The sequence below is a fragment of the Rhinoderma darwinii genome, chromosome 2 (assembly GCF_050947455.1).
Source record: "Rhinoderma darwinii isolate aRhiDar2 chromosome 2, aRhiDar2.hap1, whole genome shotgun sequence".
Classification (NCBI taxonomy): Eukaryota; Metazoa; Chordata; class Amphibia; order Anura; family Rhinodermatidae; genus Rhinoderma; species Rhinoderma darwinii.
Window position 1 is genome coordinate 12,292,379 of NC_134688.1, and position 20,114 is coordinate 12,312,492.

Below are 20,114 nucleotides of genomic sequence, written 5' to 3' on the forward strand. Positions count from 1 at the left end.
TTATGTGGCTGCACATAGTGATATAGCTATGTGCTGTGTAAGTGAATGGAGAGATGTGTATGACGCTGATTGGTCACTGATTGGTCAGCGTCAGACACTCCTCTCCACAACGCCCACTTGGTCAAAAAGTAAAACACGCCCAGTTGTCCATTGAGAAACTCATTAGCATAAAGCAAAAATAGGTCATAACTCCGTCAAAAATGATCGTTTTTCTAAATAAAATGTGGTGACAGAGACTCTTTAAAGTCTAAAACGAAAGGTGTTCCATATTTATTCTTGCTCCACAATTACACGGATTCTCCATTCCCACACAGATGGGTGGTTGTCATTGAATGAACATTCGGCACCACCTCCCTTGTAAGCTATAGAGATAAGCGGCTGCCAGACTCATCTGGCACCACTTATCTTCAGTAAAATGTACTGCATGCTTGACCATCGCTCCATAACCTGGGCTTACACCTCACTGTTTTTCATCACACAAGATTGGTCCGTCCTGTAGGACTTTGGGGTGCTGTCCGTACAAGCACCGTAAGCTGGGGCGCCGCGCTCCTGGATCATTGCATTGTGCTCTGTAAGTGTACACTACAGGGAGGGTCAGGTGCGGCAGCTCTTCTGCGGAGTGCAGTCGTTCCGCCCTCCTTACCCCTCTGACAGATGCGCGGGGAGCTCTCATGTTGGGTAAACACTTTACGGAATGTTTGATCCCGATCCAAAGCGACGTGTTAAGTTTTATTTCTGCAAAGCTCTGCTAATCCTCTCGCCGTTTCCCCGTGTACTCGGCTGACGAATGTTAACCAATCATTTACGAGACGCAACCTGATTGAATAGCGTGCTCCGAGAGGGGATAATGCCAAGCAGTTTAGAATTTACGCAATTTTCTGCGCTACTGAAATCAAAATAAAGCCATATTGCAAATGTTCTACATTTTTTTTAAAAAGTCTTACCGTTTTAAGTATTCAGCTCCCGTGCAGATCTATGTTGTCGCTTTTAGAAAAATACAAGAAATCGAGATTATAACAAAAATTTAATGGAAGGGAACGACCCGAAGGCTTATATATGACTTCTAATTAAAGGGGACTTTTTTTTACTTTTTATATGGAAATGTCCTTTAAGTGTTTGGACATAGAATATTTGTTCTGTATGTACGCGGCTTCCCTCCTACATTGGGGCCCGGAGGTATGTATAGGATTAGTGATGCGCGGTAATGGATGGCACGTGAGTAAAGTGTAAATGGGCGCTCGCTCATGTGTGTAATGACCACTGATTAATTATAACTGGCTGGAGCTGCCGGTGACCACGGAGGGGACCAGCTGGTGGAGGGTATCTCCTTATTCCTCTGAATTTTGTGCCTTCATCATCTCGTCTGTTTTCTACGATCCCCCTGTAAAATATAACATCACGTTACTATTATATCCTCCATGTCCGTAAGAGGTTTTCTCACTAAAGGGGTTCTCTGCTGTGGACAATCCCTACTTGTTAAAAGGGACCCTTGGCAATAAGCTGATCAAAAAGTATCCCCCTGCCAGAACTCCCAGCGATCAGCTGTGATCTGTGGGGAAAGCTGTCAGTAAGTGTTCAGTTTCTCTGCAGCGCCACCACTGGGCAAATTAAGTATTACACTGTGTCCATTCGTATCAATGTGTTGTGTGTGTAATACAGGACGGGACTGGTCCTCCAGAGAGAGACGCTCTGTATAACCGCTCTCCACTCTAGTATAAAAATTATAATCCTGCACAGAACTCCCTATTCTATTAACTCCGAATTACATAATCGGGTGTATGAAAATGGGGTTTCTAAAGTGGATAACCCCATAATCGCTACAAAATGAAGTTCTACTTTTTCGATTTCTCCCCGTTTTCAGTCTCTGCTTGCTGCATGTTTACATCCAGAAGCTGAACCCAGTACTTCTCACAGTTGAGCGTTTGCTACAATTGTATCCAGTCCAGTCAATCCCTATAGGCAGCAGAGGGGAACATAAAGTGTGTCCTTCCTTTTGGATAGAGCAATACATGTCAAACACATTGCTCTGTCCCGGGCAGGCCACCCTTTCTGCTATAGAGCAAGGTATACATCAAGGAGAGGGGTCCTATAGCATGTGGACCCCCTTTATGGTGATGGGTAATTCCAATCAGGACAGAAGATGATGGTCTGCCTTCTCCATCTCCTTTCCATGTTCCTTGTGCTGACCTAACCCTCCCTTGTTTGTTATTGGGTAAAGGACCCACAACGTTAGCAAAGGGAATGGAACCCACTGTTGGCAAGCAGAGCTGCAGTATAAAGCAAGGGGAAAGATTGATCAGTGGTCACTGATCAGACAGAAGGCAGATTTAGGACTTCCTCTGACTTCTATAGGGAACACAGCTGAACTGCAGTCTCTTATCATAGTTGTGCTGTAATGGAGCAAAGCTGCAGTGTAAAGCATGGGGGTAAGCAGCATCCCAAGCCTCTAAAACACTACCTCCGACTTCCATAGACCATTTAGCTAAGCTGGATTTGTTGGTCCTAGCAGGCCAACATCACCAATAGGTAGTGACCGCACCTCGGGTATACAGACAGGATAATATAATCGTTCCCAGGACCTGCCATTTATGTGCAGCCAGACTCCTAATAAACACAGGATTGCCAGGGACGAAAGGAGGATCCGGCATGTTGGATTTTAACACGGCCGATACTTTGTTCCTATGAGAAGTAAGCTGCTGCTAAGGGAGTTCAGTAATGGTTTATTCCCTTCTCCCCAATGACCTAAATATGCACGCTCGGCCGAGCTGAACGTGCATGTCAATGGTGGAGTCGGACAACGGCTCTCTAAAGGGTATGAGCTCCTTAATCCGAGCTTACCTGTTGTGTCTCCCTAAGGGAGATGAAGTGATGTCCGTTTTGCAGCAGACTGTAAAATGAGAGGTTTTGTTCTAACCATCTGTAATACTGACATCTAATGGCCAATGTGAAAACTGCAATATTCATTCCCATAAATACAATTGCATAAGAATTACGCTTCTGGCTGTCGCACCTCCTCCGACCGTGTCCTGCAGCTTCGTGAAGGTCGTCAGTGGCAGCAAGTGACTTCTCTACGGGTTCACAAACTTCTCTTACAATGATTCAGCTCATTCCACTTTGAGTAACAGCAGACCCCCCCCCCCTCCCCCGCTTCTGAGATTACACAGACATCGCCTTATCTCTGTTGGCCACGTTTCTGCCGGTGCCGGATTGTACGGACACATTTATGTAGTCCATGCAAAAATCAAGATAGGCAAAAACTGTGCTGCAACTTGTGACCGATATGGAAATCTGTACCGGCCGCCTGCAGACGAGTATTATCTGGAGATGAGGCCGCAGAACCGTCCTAAAGGGCATTATGGCCACCGCTACAGCGTTGTCACCCATGATTCCTAGACTTCTGACTAATCTTGTGGGCAGCTGGATAACCGCCAATGTGGCTGTGACGACAGTAAAAAAATAAATCTCCCACAATGCAAAGCATCAAGGTGCGTTGTATTATAAGATGTCGGAGGAACTAAACCCGTATACCCCCATCTTCTCTCCGTACAGGGAACACCGTCAGCAACCTCATCATGATCCTACCTCCCATCTATGGAGCGATGCAGACGGTAAAAGACGGCCTAGAAACCAGGTACCTGGTTGCCTACATGGGGATCGCTGGTGAGTAGTCCTGTGTTTTTGCTGGATGCGCTGTAGAACTACAACTCCCAACATGCTGTTCCACATTCATCCCTTTAGTAATGTTTTTAATGCACCACATGCTGTCCATAGCAAATAGATTTTCCAGCTTAAACCTATGACATCCGGCTTCCTCCTACTTTAATAGAGGGCGCCGCTGATCTCTGAAGGCCAAGTACAGCGTCTATATGCGTTATATACTGCTGGATAATTCCCCCCTGCAGCAGTGAACACAGGGCAAATGTGCTGCTGGGTTATCTGTGTATTATATATCCAAACTGATGAGAGAATAATTGTCACTGCCCTTTTGTTTTACAGCTGTTGGGATGGGATCCTGGTTCTTCCACATGACGCTGCAGTACGAGATGCAGGTAACAACGGCGACCAATCGCATGTCTTATTATAGGAAGAGCTTCCATCACATGACACAGAGAGCTCACTATATAATGCATTGCTCGTCTACATTTATCTTCATATCTGTTCAGCGCTATAACCCATAGGTGGCAGTATTATAGTAGTTATATTCTTGTATATAGGGGCAGTATTATAGTAGTTATATTCTTGTATATAGGGGCAGTATTATAGTAGTTCTATTCTTGTATATAGGAGCAGTATTATAGTAGTTATATTCTTGTATATAGGAGCAGTATTATAGTAGTTATATTCTTGTATATAGGAGGCAGTATTATAGTAGTTATATTCTTGTATATAGGAGGCAGTATTATAGTAGTTATATTCTTGTATATAGGAGCAGTATTATAGTAGTTATATTCTTGTATATAGGGGGCAGTATTATAGTAGTTATATTCTTGTATATAGGGTGCAGTATTATACTAGTTATATTCTTGTATATAGGGGGCAGTATTATAGTAGTTATATTCCTGTATATAGGGGCAGTATTATAGTAGTTATATTCTTGTATAAAGGGGAAGTATTATAGTAGTTATATTCTTGTATATAGGAGCAGTATTATAGTAGTTATATTCTTGTATATAAGAGCAGTATTATAGTAGTTATATTCCTGTATATAGGGGCAGTATTATAGTAGTTATATACTTGTATATAGAGGGCAGTATTATAGTAGTTATATTCTTGTATATAGGAGCAGTATTATAGTAGTTATATTCTTGTATATAGGAGGCAGTATTATAGTAGTTATATTCTTGTATATAGGGGGCAGTATTATAGTAGTTATATTCTTGTATATAGGAGGCAGTATTATAGCAGTTATATTCTTGTATATAGGGGGATATTATAGCAGTTATATGCTTGTATATAGGGGCAGTATTATAGTAGTTATATTCTTGTATATAGGGGGCAGTATTATAGTAGTTACATTCTTGTACATAGGGGGCAGTATTATAGTAGATATATTCCTGTATATAGGTGGCAGTATTATAGTAGTTATATTCTTGTATATAGGGGCAGTATTATAGTAGTTATATTCTTGTATATAGGGGCAGTATTATAGCAGTTATATGCTTGTATATAGGGGCAGTATTATAGTAGTTATATTCTTGTATATAGGGGGCAGTATTATAGTAGTTACATTCTTGTACATAGGGGGCAGAATTATAGTAGTTATATTCCTGTATATAGGAGCAGTATTATAGTAGTTATATTCCTGTATATAGGAGCAGTATTATAGTAGTTATATTCTTGTATATAGGAGCAGTATTATAGTAGTTATATTCTTGTATATAGGGGCAGTATTATAGTAGTTATATTCTTGTATATAGGTGGCAGTATTATAGTAGTTATATTCTTGTATATAGGGGTAGTATTATAGTAGTTATATTCTTGTATATAGGGGGTAGTATTATAGTAGTTATATTCTTGTATAGAGGGGGCAGTATTATAGTAGTTATATTCTTGTATAGAGGGGGCGGTATTATAGTAGTTATATTCTTGTATATAGGGTGCAGTATTATAGTAGTTATATTCTTGTATATAGGGGGCAGTATTATAGTAGTTATATTCTTGTATATAGGGAGCAGTATTATAGTAGTTATATTCTTGTATATAGTGGCAGTATTATAGTAGTTATATTCTTGTATATAGGGGCAGTATTATAGTAGTTATATTCTTGTATATAGGGGGCAGTATTATAGTAGTTATATTCTTGTATATAGGAGGCAGTATTATAGTAGTTATATTCTTGTATATAGGGGGCAGTATTATAGTAGTTATAATCTTGTATATAGTGAGCAGTATTATAGTAGTTATATTCTTGTATATAGGGGCAGTATTATAGTAGTTATATTCTTGTATATAGGGGGCAGTATTATAGTATTTATATTCTTGTATATAGGGGGCAGTATTATAGTAGTTATATTCTTGTATATAGGGGCAGTATTATAGTAGTTATATTCTTGTATATAGGGGCAGTATTATAATAGTTATATTCTTGTATATAGGAGCAGTATTATAATAGTTATATTCTTGTATATAGGGGGCAGTATTATAGTAGTTATATACTTGTATATAGGGGGCAGTATTATAGTTATATTCTTGTATATAGGGGTAGTATTATATTAGTTATATTCTTGTATATAGGGGCAGTATTATAGTAGTTATATTCTTGTATATAGGAGCAGTATTATAGTAGTTATATTCTTGTATATAGGGGCAGTATTATAGTAGTTATATTCTTGTATATAGGGGGAAGTATTATAATAGTTATATTCTTGTATATAGGAGCAGTATTATAGTAGTTATATTCTTGTACATAGGGGGCAGTATTATAGTAGTTATATTCTTGTATATAGGGGCAGTATTATAGTAGTTATATTCTTGTATATAGGGGGCAGTATTATAGTAGTTATATTCTTGTATATAGGAGCAGTATTATAGTAGTTATATTCTTGTATATAGGAGCAGTATTATAGTAGTTATATTCTTGTATATAGGAGGCAGTATTATAGTAATTATATTCTTGTATGTAGGGGGCAGTATTATAGTAGTTCTATTCTTGTATATAGAGGGCAGTATTATAGTAGTTATATTCTTGTATATAGGAGGCAGTATTATAGTAGATATATTCTTGTATATAGGGGGCAGTATTATAGTAGTTATATTCTTGTATATAGGAGCAGTATTATAGTAGTTATATTCCTGTATATAGGGGCAGTATTATAGTAATTATATTCTTGTATATAGGGGGTAGTATTATAGTAGTTATATTCTTGTATATAGGAGCAGTATTATAGTAGTTATATTCTTGTATATAGGGGGCAGTATTATAGTAGTTATATTCTTGTATATAGGGGCAGTATTATAGTAGTTATATTCTTGTATATAGGGGGCAGTATTATAGTAGTTATATTCTTGTATATAGGAGCAGTATTATAGTAGTTATATTCTTGTATATAGGAGGCAGTATTATAGTAGATATATTCTTGTATATAGGGGCAGTATTATAGTAGTTATATTCTTGTATATAGGAGGCAGTATTATAGTAGATATATTCTTGTATATAGGGGGCAGTATTATAGTAGTTATATTCTTGTATATAGGAGCAGTATTATAGTAGTTATATTCCTGTATATAGGGGCAGTATTATAGTAATTATATTCTTGTATATAGGGGGTAGTATTATAGTAGTTATATTCTTGTATATAGGAGCAGTATTATAGTAGTTATATTCTTGTATATAGGGGGCAGTATTATAGTAGTTATATTCTTGTATATAGGGGCAGTATTATAGTAGTTATATTCTTGTATATAGGAGGCAGTATTATAGTAGTTATATTCTTGTATATAGGAGCAGTATTATAGTAGTTATATTCTTGTATATAGGGGCAGTATTATAGTAGTTATATTCTTGTATATAGGAGCAGTATTATAGTAGTTATATTCTTGTATATAGGGGCAGTATTATAGTAGTTATATTCTTGTATATAGGAGCAGTATTATAGTAGTTATATTCTTGTATATAGGGGGCAGTATTATAGTAGTTATATTCTTGTATATAGGAGCAGTATTATAGTAGATATATTCTTGTATATAGGGGCAGTATTATAGTAGTTATATTCTTGTATATAGGAGCAGTATTATAGTAGTTATATTCTTGTATATAGGGGCAGTATTATAGTAGTTATATTCTTGTACATAGGGGCAGTATTATAGTAGTTATATTCTTGTATATAGGGGGCAGTATTATAGTAGTTATATTCTTGTATATAGGGGCAGTATTATAGTAGTTATATTCTTGTATATAGGGGGCAGTATTAGGCCTCATTTACACGAGCGTAATATACGCGCGTGCGACGCGCGTGCTTTTCACGCGTGTCGTACGCACCTATATTACTCTATGGGGCAGTTTAGACGATGCGTGAATTTTGCGCAGCGTGAGTGCGTTGCGTAAAACTCACGACATGTTCTATAATCGTGCGTTTTTCACGCAACACGCACCCATTGAAGTCAATGGGTGCGTGAAAACAACGCATGCCACACGGACGCTACTGCGTTGCATGCGCGAAAATCACGCAAGAGCTGTCAAACTCCTGAATGTAAACAGAAAAGCACCACGTGCTTTTCTGTTTACAAACATCCAAACGGAGTGTCAAATTAGAGATGAGCGCACCGAACTTCACCGGGTTCGGCCGAACTCGTTTTGACCGAACCCGGCAAAAAATGTTCGGGTACGCGACGTCAGGAGACAGTCACTGCCCACGGTGCTGAAAGACTTAAACTGTTTCAGCACCATGGACAGTGACTTTCGATCGCCATATACGTGTAAAAAAAAACAGAAGTTCGGACTTACCGATAAGTCCCGGCTCCTTCCTCCAGTCCGACCTCCCGGGATGACAATTCAGGCCAAGTGACAGCTGCAGCCAATCACAGGCCAAGCACAGGCTGCAGCCAATCACAGGCTGCAGCGGTCTCATGGCCTGCCGCGTCATCCTGGGAGGTGGGGCCGGATGACAAGAGTGGGACGCGTCACCAAGGCAACGGCCGGGAGACCGGACTGGAGGAAGCAGGCAGTTCCTGGTAAATTTGAACGTCTTTTTTTATTCACAGGTTGGTGTATATTGTGTTCAGCATTCACTGTCGAGGGTGCTGAAAGAGTTACTGCCGATCAGTTAGCTCTTTCAGCACCTTGGACAGTGACGGGCGTCGACTAGCCTCATCTCTATGATGAAAATCACGCAGCCGCGCATCATACATTGATGACACACGCAGCTGTCAAATGCCTTTTGCGCGCGCAAAACGCAGCGTTTTTTGCACGCGCAAAACGCACACGCTCGTGTAAATCAGGCCTTATAGTAATAGTCTTGTATATAGGGGGCAGTATTATAGTAGTTATATTCTTGTATATAGGGTGCAGTATTATAGTAGTTATATTCTTGTATATAGGAGCAGTATTATAGTAGTTATATTCTTGTATATAGGGGGCAGTATTATAGTAGTTATATTCTTGTATATAGGGGCAGTATTATAGTAGTTATATTCTTGTATATAGGGGGCAGTATTATAGTATTTATATTCTTGTATATAGGGGGCAGTATTATAGTAGTTATATTCTTGTATATAGAGGCAGTATTATAGTAGTTATATTCTTGTATATAGAGGGCAGTATTATAGTAGTTATATTCTTGTATATAGGGGGCAGTATTATAGTATTTATATTCTTGTATATAGAGGGCAGTATTATAGTAGTTATATTCTTGTATATAGAGGGCAGTATTATAGTAGTTCTATTCTTGTATATAGGGGGCAGTATTATAGTATTTATATTCTTGTATATAGGGGGCAGTATTATAGTAGTTATATTCTTGTATATAGGAGAAGTATTATAGTAATTATATTCTTGTATATAGGGGGCAGTATTATAGTAGTTATATTCTTGTATATAGAGGCAGTATTATAATAGTTATATTCTTGTATATAGGGGGCAGTATTATAGTAGTTATATTCTTGTATATAGAGGCAGTATTATAGTAGTTATATTCTTGTATATAGAGGCAGTATTATAATAGTTATATTCTTGTATATAGAGGCAGTATTATAGTAGTTATATTCTTGTATATAGAGGCAGTAGTATAGTAGTTATATTCTTGTATATAGGGGGCAGTATTATAGTAGTTATATTCTTGTATATAGAGGCAGTATTATAGTAGTTATATTCTTGTATATAGGGAGCAGTATTATAGTAGTTATATTCTTGTATATAGGGAGCAGTATTATAGTAGTTATATTCTTGTATATAGGGGCAGTATTATAGTAGATATATTCTTGTATATAGGGGCAGTATTATAGTAGATATATTCTTGTATATAGGGGGCAGTATTATAGTAGTTATATTCTTGTATATAGGGGTCAGTATTATAGTAGTTATATTCTTGTATATAGGGGCAGTATTATAGTAGTTATATTCTTGTATATAGGGGTCAGTATTATAGTAGTTATATTCTTGTATATAGGGGCAGTATTATAGTAGTTATATTCTTGTATATAGGGGTCAGTATTATAGTAGTTATATTCTTGTATATAGGGGGCAGTATTATAGTAGTTATATTCTTGTATATAGGAGCAGTATTATAGTAGTTATATTCTTGTATATAGGAGGCAGTATTATAGTAGTTATATTCTTGTATATAGGGTCAGTATTATAGTAGTTATATTCTTGTATATAGGGAGCAGTATTATAGTAGTTATATTCTTGTATATAGGGCCAGTATTATAGTAGTTATATTCTTGTATATAGGAGCAGTATTATAGTAGTTATATTCTTGTACATAGGGGGCAGTAATCGGTGGGTGATAAATAATATTCCGGATATCTTGTGTGAATAATATTATTTGTGTCTATTGGGCAGTGTTCTGAGCTAAACCAATCCCCTGTTATACCCCTATTATTTTTTTTTTTCATTTTTAACTGTATTGAAAGCGTAGTCAAAACTTTTGCCCATGGTTTTGCTTCAACGTTTAACTCATTCTATGCCGCAGAATAGAGGCGCAAACACAAAGGGGCGATGAGCCTTACATAGCATCTGGCTATGTATTGTACATGCAGCGGGTAATACACTAGGTTATATAGGGGTTTATAAAAGGGGAACACGAACACATGCGCAGCCCAAAATGATTCTCTAACCATGTACAACTTTTCTGCAAACCACAAGGCCTCGTGCAGTCATTTCGGAGTTAAAGTAAAAAAGTTATGACGGTCACAATGTGGAAAGGCCAAAATTGGGAAGGGGTTAAGAAGTAAAAGGTAATGTCGGTAAAGGTAAAACCGTGGCAATATTGGCGTGACGTTTTTAATTTTTATCTTTTAGAGGAGGGTGTGAAAGTGCCAATTTTAACCCCTTTTAGTCATGCGCCGGTTTTTTTCTTTGCAGCTTCTGGATGAACTGCCCATGATCTACAGCTGCAGCGTGTTCGTCTACTGTCTGTAAGTCGCAAAACATTGTGTGAATAGAGCCTAAATGTTTCTCACAAATGTAATTGTTACTTTTAGTATCTACGAGATGTAAAAAAATGTAAGGGGGGTTCTCCAGGATTAGTAAAACATGGCTGCTCTCTGCCAGAAACAGCGCCACACCTGTCCGTGGGTTGTATCTGGTATTGCAGCACTATAGACAGGTGTGGAACTGTTTTTGGAGGAAAGCAGCCATGTTTTACTAATCCTGGAGAACCCCTTTAAGGCCAAACACCCTAAGATTTTTTCCAAAATTCTGGACAGTGTACGTTATATAGGTTTTATATTACTTCTCTGCTGCCATCTGGTGGTGGAATGATGTACGTGTTCAGTTATCCAGGCAGATTCTAATAGTAATTGTAATGAGGCTTTATGATGGACCTGTGGTCACGTGCACTATTATCTTCCACCATCAGAAGTGTTATCTGGCGCTCCAGAATAGGATTGACTTTCAAAAACAGCAGACTGGCCCCCCGCTTAGGGCAGGCCTGGATAATAGATGGTCAATGAGTATGGCCCGGTCACCTTGTGACGTTCTGCTTTGTTTCTTTTTTCAGATACGAATGTTTCAAGAACAGAAACTCCTATAATTATTTGCTGCTCGTCCTTTTAATACTTTTCAGTGTAGTAGTAACTACAGTAAGTGTCGGGTTTTTTTTTTTTTTATATCTAAAGGGCATATTGTTCATTGTGGGGGAGGGGCAAATTTTATTCGTTGTGTTTATTTCACTTGGAGTCACGTTTATATTAGGCAACGGCATAATTAGTCCTACTGTATATCACCAACAGAAACTATCTAAGTTTTACCGATCTACATTTAATATGTCACTTATCTTGTTCTTCTACACCGTTCACATCCAGAGCTGCATTCAAAATTCTGTTGGAAAACTGTTCGCTCTAACGATGCTGGACTTGATATCTTTGACATCTGCTGGTTCCGTTTCTGTATAGCGAGCCTTGTCTGCCGTAATGCATTGTGGGAAATGTGTATAGTTACACTAAACACACTACAGTAGCCTGATCTAGAAATTAAAAGCAGTGCTGTATAGGATCTCCTTGTTAATCAGGATCTGTCACTAGTTTAGTAATTCCCAATCTCCTAGCTAATCTAATAGGCGCCGTCACACTGATAATAATAGTGACAATTGTGTCCCAAAAAGTTTATTATTTTAGAAGTTATGAGCGTTTTTCTAAATATGCAAATGAGGCTATACTAGCCAAGTGGGAGGTAACAGCAGCGATTCTCCGGAGGTGGAGCCTCCTCACAGCCTCTGACGCTGTCCTATCAGCATGAAGCTGCTTCACACAATGTGAGAGACTGAGGCTGGAGGGAAGGGGGGTCACTTCAAATAGCCATATCTCCGGCTGTGGACCACCTAGACCAGCGGTTCTGAGAATCTAATCTTTCATATGACACAAGTTCTGGCTGTGAAACAACCGGAGATATCGCCAGTTGAAAACTGTCAGAAATGGAAGCTGTATACTATATAATCACCCTGGCAGGGAAGGGTGAGAAGCTGTATTCTGATTGGACAGCGTCATACAGAAAACTTTGCACCGCCCAGAGTGAAAAGAAAGCGTTACCTCCCATTTGGCAAGTAGAGCCACATTAGCATATTTGGAAAAATGAACATAACTTTGCAAATAATAAACTTTTTTGAAGAAAAAAAAAAATCACTGTAGTTATCAACATCATCGCGGCTATTAGATTAGAGAGGAGATAGGGAATTGATAAACTGGTGTCAAAGGTTTTTTAGAAGTTTAGTTACACTTTAAACACCTCGGTAGTATTGGTGTGGACAGTCTGTGTGTGTGTGTGTGTGTGTGTGTGTGTGTGTGTGTGTGTATAAGCTGTGGATGCGGTAGTGTGTGCAGGTGGCTCCCTCTAGTGGCATCTTGTAGGAAATGAAGTAATCGCAAGGAGGAGAATCAAGAAAAATATTTTCCGTAGGGTCCCAATCGGAGGCTTATTTAGTGGATTCATGACTGAGCACTGCTACATCGATATGTTGTACGGCACGATGATAATATCGAATCCTGGAACTTCTAATAAGAATTTTTGTTTCTCCATCAGGTTTACTTGCTCTGGAAGGAGCCGGTGTTTCATCAGGTACAGTTACTGCTTTTCTATGTCACGTTGCACACAGATTAGAAAATGGTCTTTTCCTCTTCCCCCCCCCCCCCTCCCCCCAAACCTGTGACCACTCCTGCAACTTTTCTTAAATCTCTGCATTGTGCGATTCCTCTGTTATTCCTCTTCGAAATGTATGAATAAATTGACAACTGTGTTCTACCATTCCCCTTGTCAAAGGGCCGTTTCCCTACACAGTCTCACTCTGTCAGCACTGATTGGACAGTGTCCGTTTGTGTAGCGACACACCCCCCAACTGGTAACATCCAGTTTCCAGGAGGAATAACAGAGGAACGGCACAACACCGAGTTCTATGGAAATGTGCTTTAGAAGTATTGCTTCATAGGGAGTATTTACTCTTAAGTCAGGAAAGGAGAAGTCTGATCCTCTTAAGCATCTCTCCAGGCCCCTCCCCCTTTATTAAGGCTCCTCCCTCTGTCTTTTTGCAGCAGTTACGTGATCTTTACATTTTTCTCACTGGTAGTTTAGTTGCTTGTAGTTTGATTTTCTGTCCTTAGTACATAGAGAGCGGATTTCCATTATAGTGACTTCCTTCTGAGCCTGTGCTTATACACTGCAGCCAATCTGAATAAGCAGAGTTGCAGTATAAAGCATGGTGGAGAGACTGAAATAATCTTTGTCAGAAGAGACTCCGGATGCTGCTCAGACTCCAATAGACAATGCAGCTAAACTGGGAAATAAACTAATAGGGATTACCTAAAGTTAGTGGACCTTTATATCAGAAGCTAAAAACCTGTAGAGAACTAATATGTCTCACAGTTGGTTGTTTGCTGCAATGTATCCCGTCAAAGGAACTCCTCTGTTAACTTCATCTTAAATCACTCTCCCTTCCTGAGCATTCGCTACAATGTATCAGCCTTGAAGTCTAGAATAGATGAGGGTTCTGTAATTCTACATACACTATAGTAGGTCCATCTGCTGTGTGAGCTGGTCTAGGTCATGAAGTGTTTCTGCCTCTAGTTTGTAAACCATGAGTTTTCCCATTCACTGACAGCAAGCAGTGAGAAATCGAAACATAAAATACATTATATGTACAAAAGTATTGGGACGCACCTCCCGATCATTATTCAGTCCTGTTTCAAAGCACAACTCCAAGCGTCAGATGGAGGGGTGTAAAGCCGCCGCCACTGGACTCTGGAGCTTCGGAAATGTGTTGATGATGAGTCTGGGTTTGGTGATTGCCAGGAGAGCGTTACCCGCCTGACTGCATTGTGCCCGCTGTACAGTTTGGTGGGGGAGGGGTAACGCTATGGGGGTGTTTTTCAGGCGCCCCTTAGTTCCAGTGAAGGGAAATCTTAATTCTTCAGCACGCGGGACATTGTGGACAATTGCAGCTTCCAACTTCGTATGTACAGTTTGGGGTTCAGCCTTTTCTGCTTCCCATGACTGCGCTCCAGTGCACAAGGTCCATAAAGACATAGGGAGGGGGTTGGTTGGCTGACTGGTTGGTTGGGAGAGTTTAGGTGGAAGAACTTGAGGGGTATACATCAGTGAGGCCGGGGGAGTGACAGGAGGGGTATACATCAGTGAGGCCGGAGGAGGGACAGGAGGGGTATACATCAGTGAGGTCGGGGGAGTGACAGGAGGGGTATACATCAGTGAGGCCGGGGGAGGGACAGGAGGGGTATACATCAGTGAGGCCGGGGGAGTGACAGGAGGGGTATACATCAGTGAGGCCGGAGGAGGGACAGGAGGGGTATACATCAGTGAGGTCGGGGGAGTGACAGGAGGGGTATACATCAGTGAGGCCGGGGGAGGGACAGGAGGGGTATACATCAGTGAGGCCGGGGGAGGGACAGGAGGGGTATACAGCAGTGAGGCCGGGGGAGGGACAGGAGGGGTATACATCAGTGAGGCCGGGGGAGGGACAGGAGGGGTATACAGCAGTGAGGCCGGGGGGGTATACAGCAGTGAGGCCGGGGGAGGGACAGGAGGGGTATACAGCAGTGAGGCCGGAGGAGGGACAGGAGGGGTATACAGCAGTGAGGCCGGGGGTGGGACAGGAGGGGTATACAGCAGTGAGGCCGGGGGAGGGACAGGAGGGATATACAGCAGTGAGACCGGGGGAGGGACAGGAGGGGTATACAGCAGTGAGGCCAGAGGAGGGACAGGAGGGGTATACAGCAGTGAGGCCGGGGGAGGGACAGGAGGGGTATACATACAGCAGTGAGGCCGGGGGGACGGGACAGGAGGGGTATACAGCAGTGAGGCCGGGGACGACGACAGGAGGGGTATGCAGCAGTGGGGGGGGGGGGTATACAGCAGTGAGGCCGGGGGAGGGACAGGAGGGGTATACAGCAGTGAGGCCGGGGGAGGGACAGGAGGGGTATACAGCAGTGAGGCCGGGGGAGGGACAGGAGGGGTATACAGCAGTGAGGCCGGGGGGGGGGGGTATACAGCAGTGAGGCCGGGGGAGGGACAGGAGGGGTGTACAGCAGTGAGGCCGGAGGAGGGACAGGAGGGGTATACATCAGTGAGGCCGGGGGAGGGACAGGAGGGGTATACAGCAGTGAGGCCGGGGGAGGGACAGGAGGGGTATACATCAGTGAGGCCGGGGGAGGGACAGGAGGGGTATACAGCAGTGAGGCCGGGGGGGTATACAGCAGTGAGGCCGGGGGAGGGACAGGAGGGGTATACAGCAGTGAGGCCGGGGGAGGGACAGGGGGTATACAGCAGTGAGGCCGGGGGAGGGACAGGGGGGTATACAGCAGTGAGGCCGGGGGAGGGACAGGAGGGGTATACAGCAGTGAGGTCGGGGGAGGGGTATACAGCAGTGAGGCCGGGGGTGAGACAGGAGGGGTATACAGCAGTGAGGCCGGGGGTGGGACAGGAGGGGTATACAGCAGTGAGGCCGGGGGAGGGACAGGAGGGGTATACAGCAGTGAGGCCGGGGGAGGGACAGGAGGGGTATACAGCAGTGAGGCCGGGGGAGGGACAGGAGGGGTATACAGCAGTGAGGCCGGAGGAGGGACAGGAGGGGTATACAGCAGTGAGGCCGGGGGAGGGACAGGAGGGGTATACAGCAGTGAGGCCGGGGGGGTACAGGAGGGGTATACAGCAGTGAGGCCGGGGGGGGGACGACAGGAGGGGTATACAGCAGTGAGGCCGGGGGGGACGACAGGAGGGGTATGCAGCAGTGAGGCCGGGGGGGGGGGGTATGCAGCAGTGAGGCCGGGGGAGGGACAGGAGGGGTATACAGCAGTGAGGCCGGGGGAGGGACAGGAGGGGTATACAGCAGTGAGGCCGGAGGAGGGCCAGGAGGGGTATACAGCAGTGAGGCCGGAGGAGGGACAGGAGTGGTATACAGCAGTGAGGCCGGAGGAGGGACAGGAGGGGTATACAGCAGTGAGGCCGGGGGTGGGACAGGAGGGGTATACAGCAGTGAGGCCGGGGGAGGGACAGGAGGGATATACAGCAGTGAGACCGGGGGAGGGACAGGAGGGGTATACAGCAGTGAGGCCAGAGGAGGGACAGGAGGGGTATACAGCAGTGAGGCCGGGGGAGGGACAGGAGGGGTATACATACAGCAGTGAGGCCGGGGGGGGGGGCGGGACAGGAGGGGTATACAGCAGTGAGGCCGGGGGGGGGGGGGGGGGACAGGAGGGGTATACAGCAGTGAGGCCGGGGGGTGGGGGACAGGAGGGTATACAGCAGTGAGGCCGGGGGGACGACAGGAGGGGTATGCAGCAGTGAGGCCGGGGGGGGGGGGGTATGCAGCAGTGAGGCGGGGGGGGGGTATACAGCAGTGAGGCCGGGGGAGGGACAGGAGGGGTATACAGCAGTGAGGCCGGGGGGGGGGTATACAGCAGTGAGGCCGGGGGAGGGACAGGAGGGGTGTACAGCAGTGAGGCCGGGGGAGGGACAGGAGGGGTGTACAGCAGTGAGGCCGGGGGAGGGACAGGAGGGGTGTACAGCAGTGAGGCCGGGGGAGGGACAGGAGGGGTATACAGCAGTGAGGCCGGGGGAGGGACAGGGGGGGGTATACAACAGTGAGGCCGGGGAGGGACAGGGGGGGTATACAGCAGTGAGGCCGGGGAGGGACAGGAGGGGTATACAGCAGTGAGGTCGGGGGAGGGGTATACAGCAGTGAGGCCGGGGGTGGGACAGGAGGGGTATACAGCAGTGAGGCCGGGGGTGGGACAGGAGGGGTATACAGCAGTGAGGCCGGGGGAGGGACAGGAGGGGTATACAGCAGTGAGGCCGGGGGAGGGACAGGAGGGGTATACTGCAGTGAGGCCGGAGGAGGGACAGGAGGGGTATACAGCAGTGAGGCCGGGGAGGGACAGGAGGGGTATACAGCAGTGAGGCCGGGGGAGGGACAGGAGGGGTATACAGCAGTGAGGCTGGGGGGGTACAGGAGGGGTATACAGCAGTGAGGCCGGGGGGGGGGGGACAGGAGGGGTATGCAGCAGTGAGGCCGGGGGGGACGACAGGAGGGGTATGCAGCAGTGAGGCCGTGGGGGGGGGTATACAGCAGTGAGCCGGGGGAGGGACAGGAGGGGTATACAGCAGTGAGGCCGGGGGAGGGACAGGAGGGGTATACAGCAGTGAGGCCGGGGAGGGACAGGAGGGGTGTACAGCAGAGAGGCCGGGGAGGGACAGGAGGGGTGTACAGCAGAGAGGCCGGGGGAGGGACAGGAGGGGTATACAGCAGTGAGGCCGGGGGAGGGACAGGAGGGGTATACAACAGTGAGGCCCGGGGAGGGACAGGAGGGGTATACAGCAGTGAGGCCGGGGGAGGGACAGGAGGGGTATACAGCAGTGAGGCCGGGGGAGGGACAGGAGGGGTATACAGCAGTGAGGCCGGGGGAGGGACAGGAGGGGTATACAGCAGTGAGGCCGGGGGAGGGACAGGAGGGGTATACAGCAGTGAGGCCGGGGGAGGGACAGGAGGGGTATACAGCAGTGAGGCCGGGGAGGGACAGGAGGGGTATACAGCAGTGAGGCCGGAGGAGGGACAGGAGGGGTATACAGCAGTGAGGCCGGGGGAGGGACAGGAGGGGTATACAGCAGTGAGGCCGGAGGAGGGTATACATCAGTGAGGCCGGGGGAGGGACAGGAGGGGTATACAGCAGTGAGGCCGGGGGAGGGACAGGAGGGGTATACAGCAGTGAGGCCGGGGGAGGGACAGGAGGGGTATACAGTAGTGAGGCCGGAGGAGGGCCAGGAGGGGTATACAGCAGTGAGGAGGGCCAGGAGGGGTATACAGCAGTGAAGCCGGAGGAGGGCCAGGAGGGGTATACAGCAGTGAGGCCGGAGGAGGGCCAGGAGGGGTATACAGCAGTGAGGCCGGAGGAGGGACAGGAGGGGTATACAGCAGTGAGGCCGGGGGTGGGACAGGAGGGGTATACAGCAGTGAGGCCGGGGGAGGGACAGGAGGGATATACAGCAGTGAGACCGGGGGAGGGACAGGAGGGGTATACAGCAGTGAGGCCAGAGGAGGGACAGGAGGGGTATACAGCAGTGAGGCCGGGGGAGGGACAGGAGGGGTATACATACAGCAGTGAGGCCGGGGGGGGGACAGGAGGGGTATACAGCAGTGAGGCCGGGGGGGGGGGTATACAGCAGTGAGGCCGGGGGGGGGGGGGGTATACAGCAGTGAGGCCGGGGGAGGGACAGGAGGGGTGTACAGCAGTGAGGCCGGGGGAGGGACAGGAGGGGTGTACAGCAGTGAGGCCGGGGGAGGGACAGGAGGGGTGTACAGCAGTGAGGCCGGGGGAGGGACAGGAGGGGTGTACAGCAGTGAGGCCGGGGGAGGGACAGGGGGGGTGTACAGCAGTGAGGCTGGGGGAGGGACAGGAGGGGTGTACAGCAGTGAGGTCGGGGGAGGGGTATACAGCAGTGAGGCCGGGGGTGGGACAGGAGGGGTATACAGCAGTGAGGCCGGGGGTGGGACAGGAGGGGTATACAGCAGTGAGGCCGGGGGAGGGACAGGAGGGGTATACAGCAGTGAGGCCGGGGGAGGGACAGGAGGGGTATACAGCAGTGAGGCCGGGGGAGGGACAGGAGGGGTATACAGCAGTGAGGCCGGAGGAGGGACAGGAGGGGTATACAGCAGTGAGGCCGGGGGAGGGACAGGAGGGGTATACAGCAGTGAGGCTGGGGGGGTACAGGAGGGGTATACAGCAGTGAGGCCGGGGACGGGGACGGGACAGGAGGGGTATGCAGCAGTGAGGCCGGGGGGGACGACAGGAGGGGTATGCAGCAGTGAGGCCGGGGGGGGGGTATACAGCAGTGAGGCCGGGGGAGGGACAGGAGGGGTATACAGCAGGCCGGGGGAGGGACAGGAGGGGTATACAGCAGTGAGGCCGGGGGAGGGACAGGAGGGGTATACAGCAGTGAGGCCGGGGGAGGGACAGGAGGGGTATACAGCAGTGAGGCCGGGGGAGGGACAGGAGGGGTGTACAGCAGTGAGGCCGGGGGAGGGACAGGAGGGGTGGACAGCAGTGAGGCCGGGGGAGGGACAGGAGGGGTATACAGCAGTGAGGCCGGGGGAGGGACAGGAGGGGTGTACAGCAGTGAGGCCGGGGGAGGGACAGGAGGGGTATACAGCAGTGAGGCCGGAGGAGGGACAGGAGGGGTATACATCAGTGAGGCCGGGGGAGGGACAGGAGGGGTATACAGCAGTGAGGCCGGAGGAGGGTATACATCAGTGAGGCCGGGGGAGGGACAGGAGGGGTATACAGCAGTGAGGCCGGGGGAGGGACAGGAGGGGTATACAGCAGTGAGGCCGGGGGAGGGACAGGAGGGGGTATACAGCAGTGAGGCCGGGGGAGGGACAGGAGGGGTATACAGCAGTGAGGCCGGGGGAGGGACGGGGGGTATACAGCAGTGAGGCCGGAGGAGGGACAGGAGGGGGTAT

General features: G+C 46.4%; 1 protein-coding gene across 2 annotated transcripts in view; it reads left to right on the plus strand.

The window, feature by feature from the left end:
- The window catches only part of ACER3 (alkaline ceramidase 3), a 50,441-nt gene that overhangs the window by 20,040 nt on the left and 10,287 nt on the right, over positions 1 to 20,114 (plus strand). For both annotated transcript variants that reach the window (XM_075851354.1, XM_075851355.1), the window contains exons 2-6: positions 3,550 to 3,660; positions 3,997 to 4,049; positions 11,021 to 11,073; positions 11,658 to 11,739; positions 13,175 to 13,210. In XM_075851354.1, the coding sequence (XP_075707469.1) occupies positions 3,550 to 3,660; positions 3,997 to 4,049; positions 11,021 to 11,073; positions 11,658 to 11,739; positions 13,175 to 13,210 (335 nt within the window). The remainder of the gene's footprint in view (positions 1 to 3,549; positions 3,661 to 3,996; positions 4,050 to 11,020; positions 11,074 to 11,657; positions 11,740 to 13,174; positions 13,211 to 20,114) is intronic.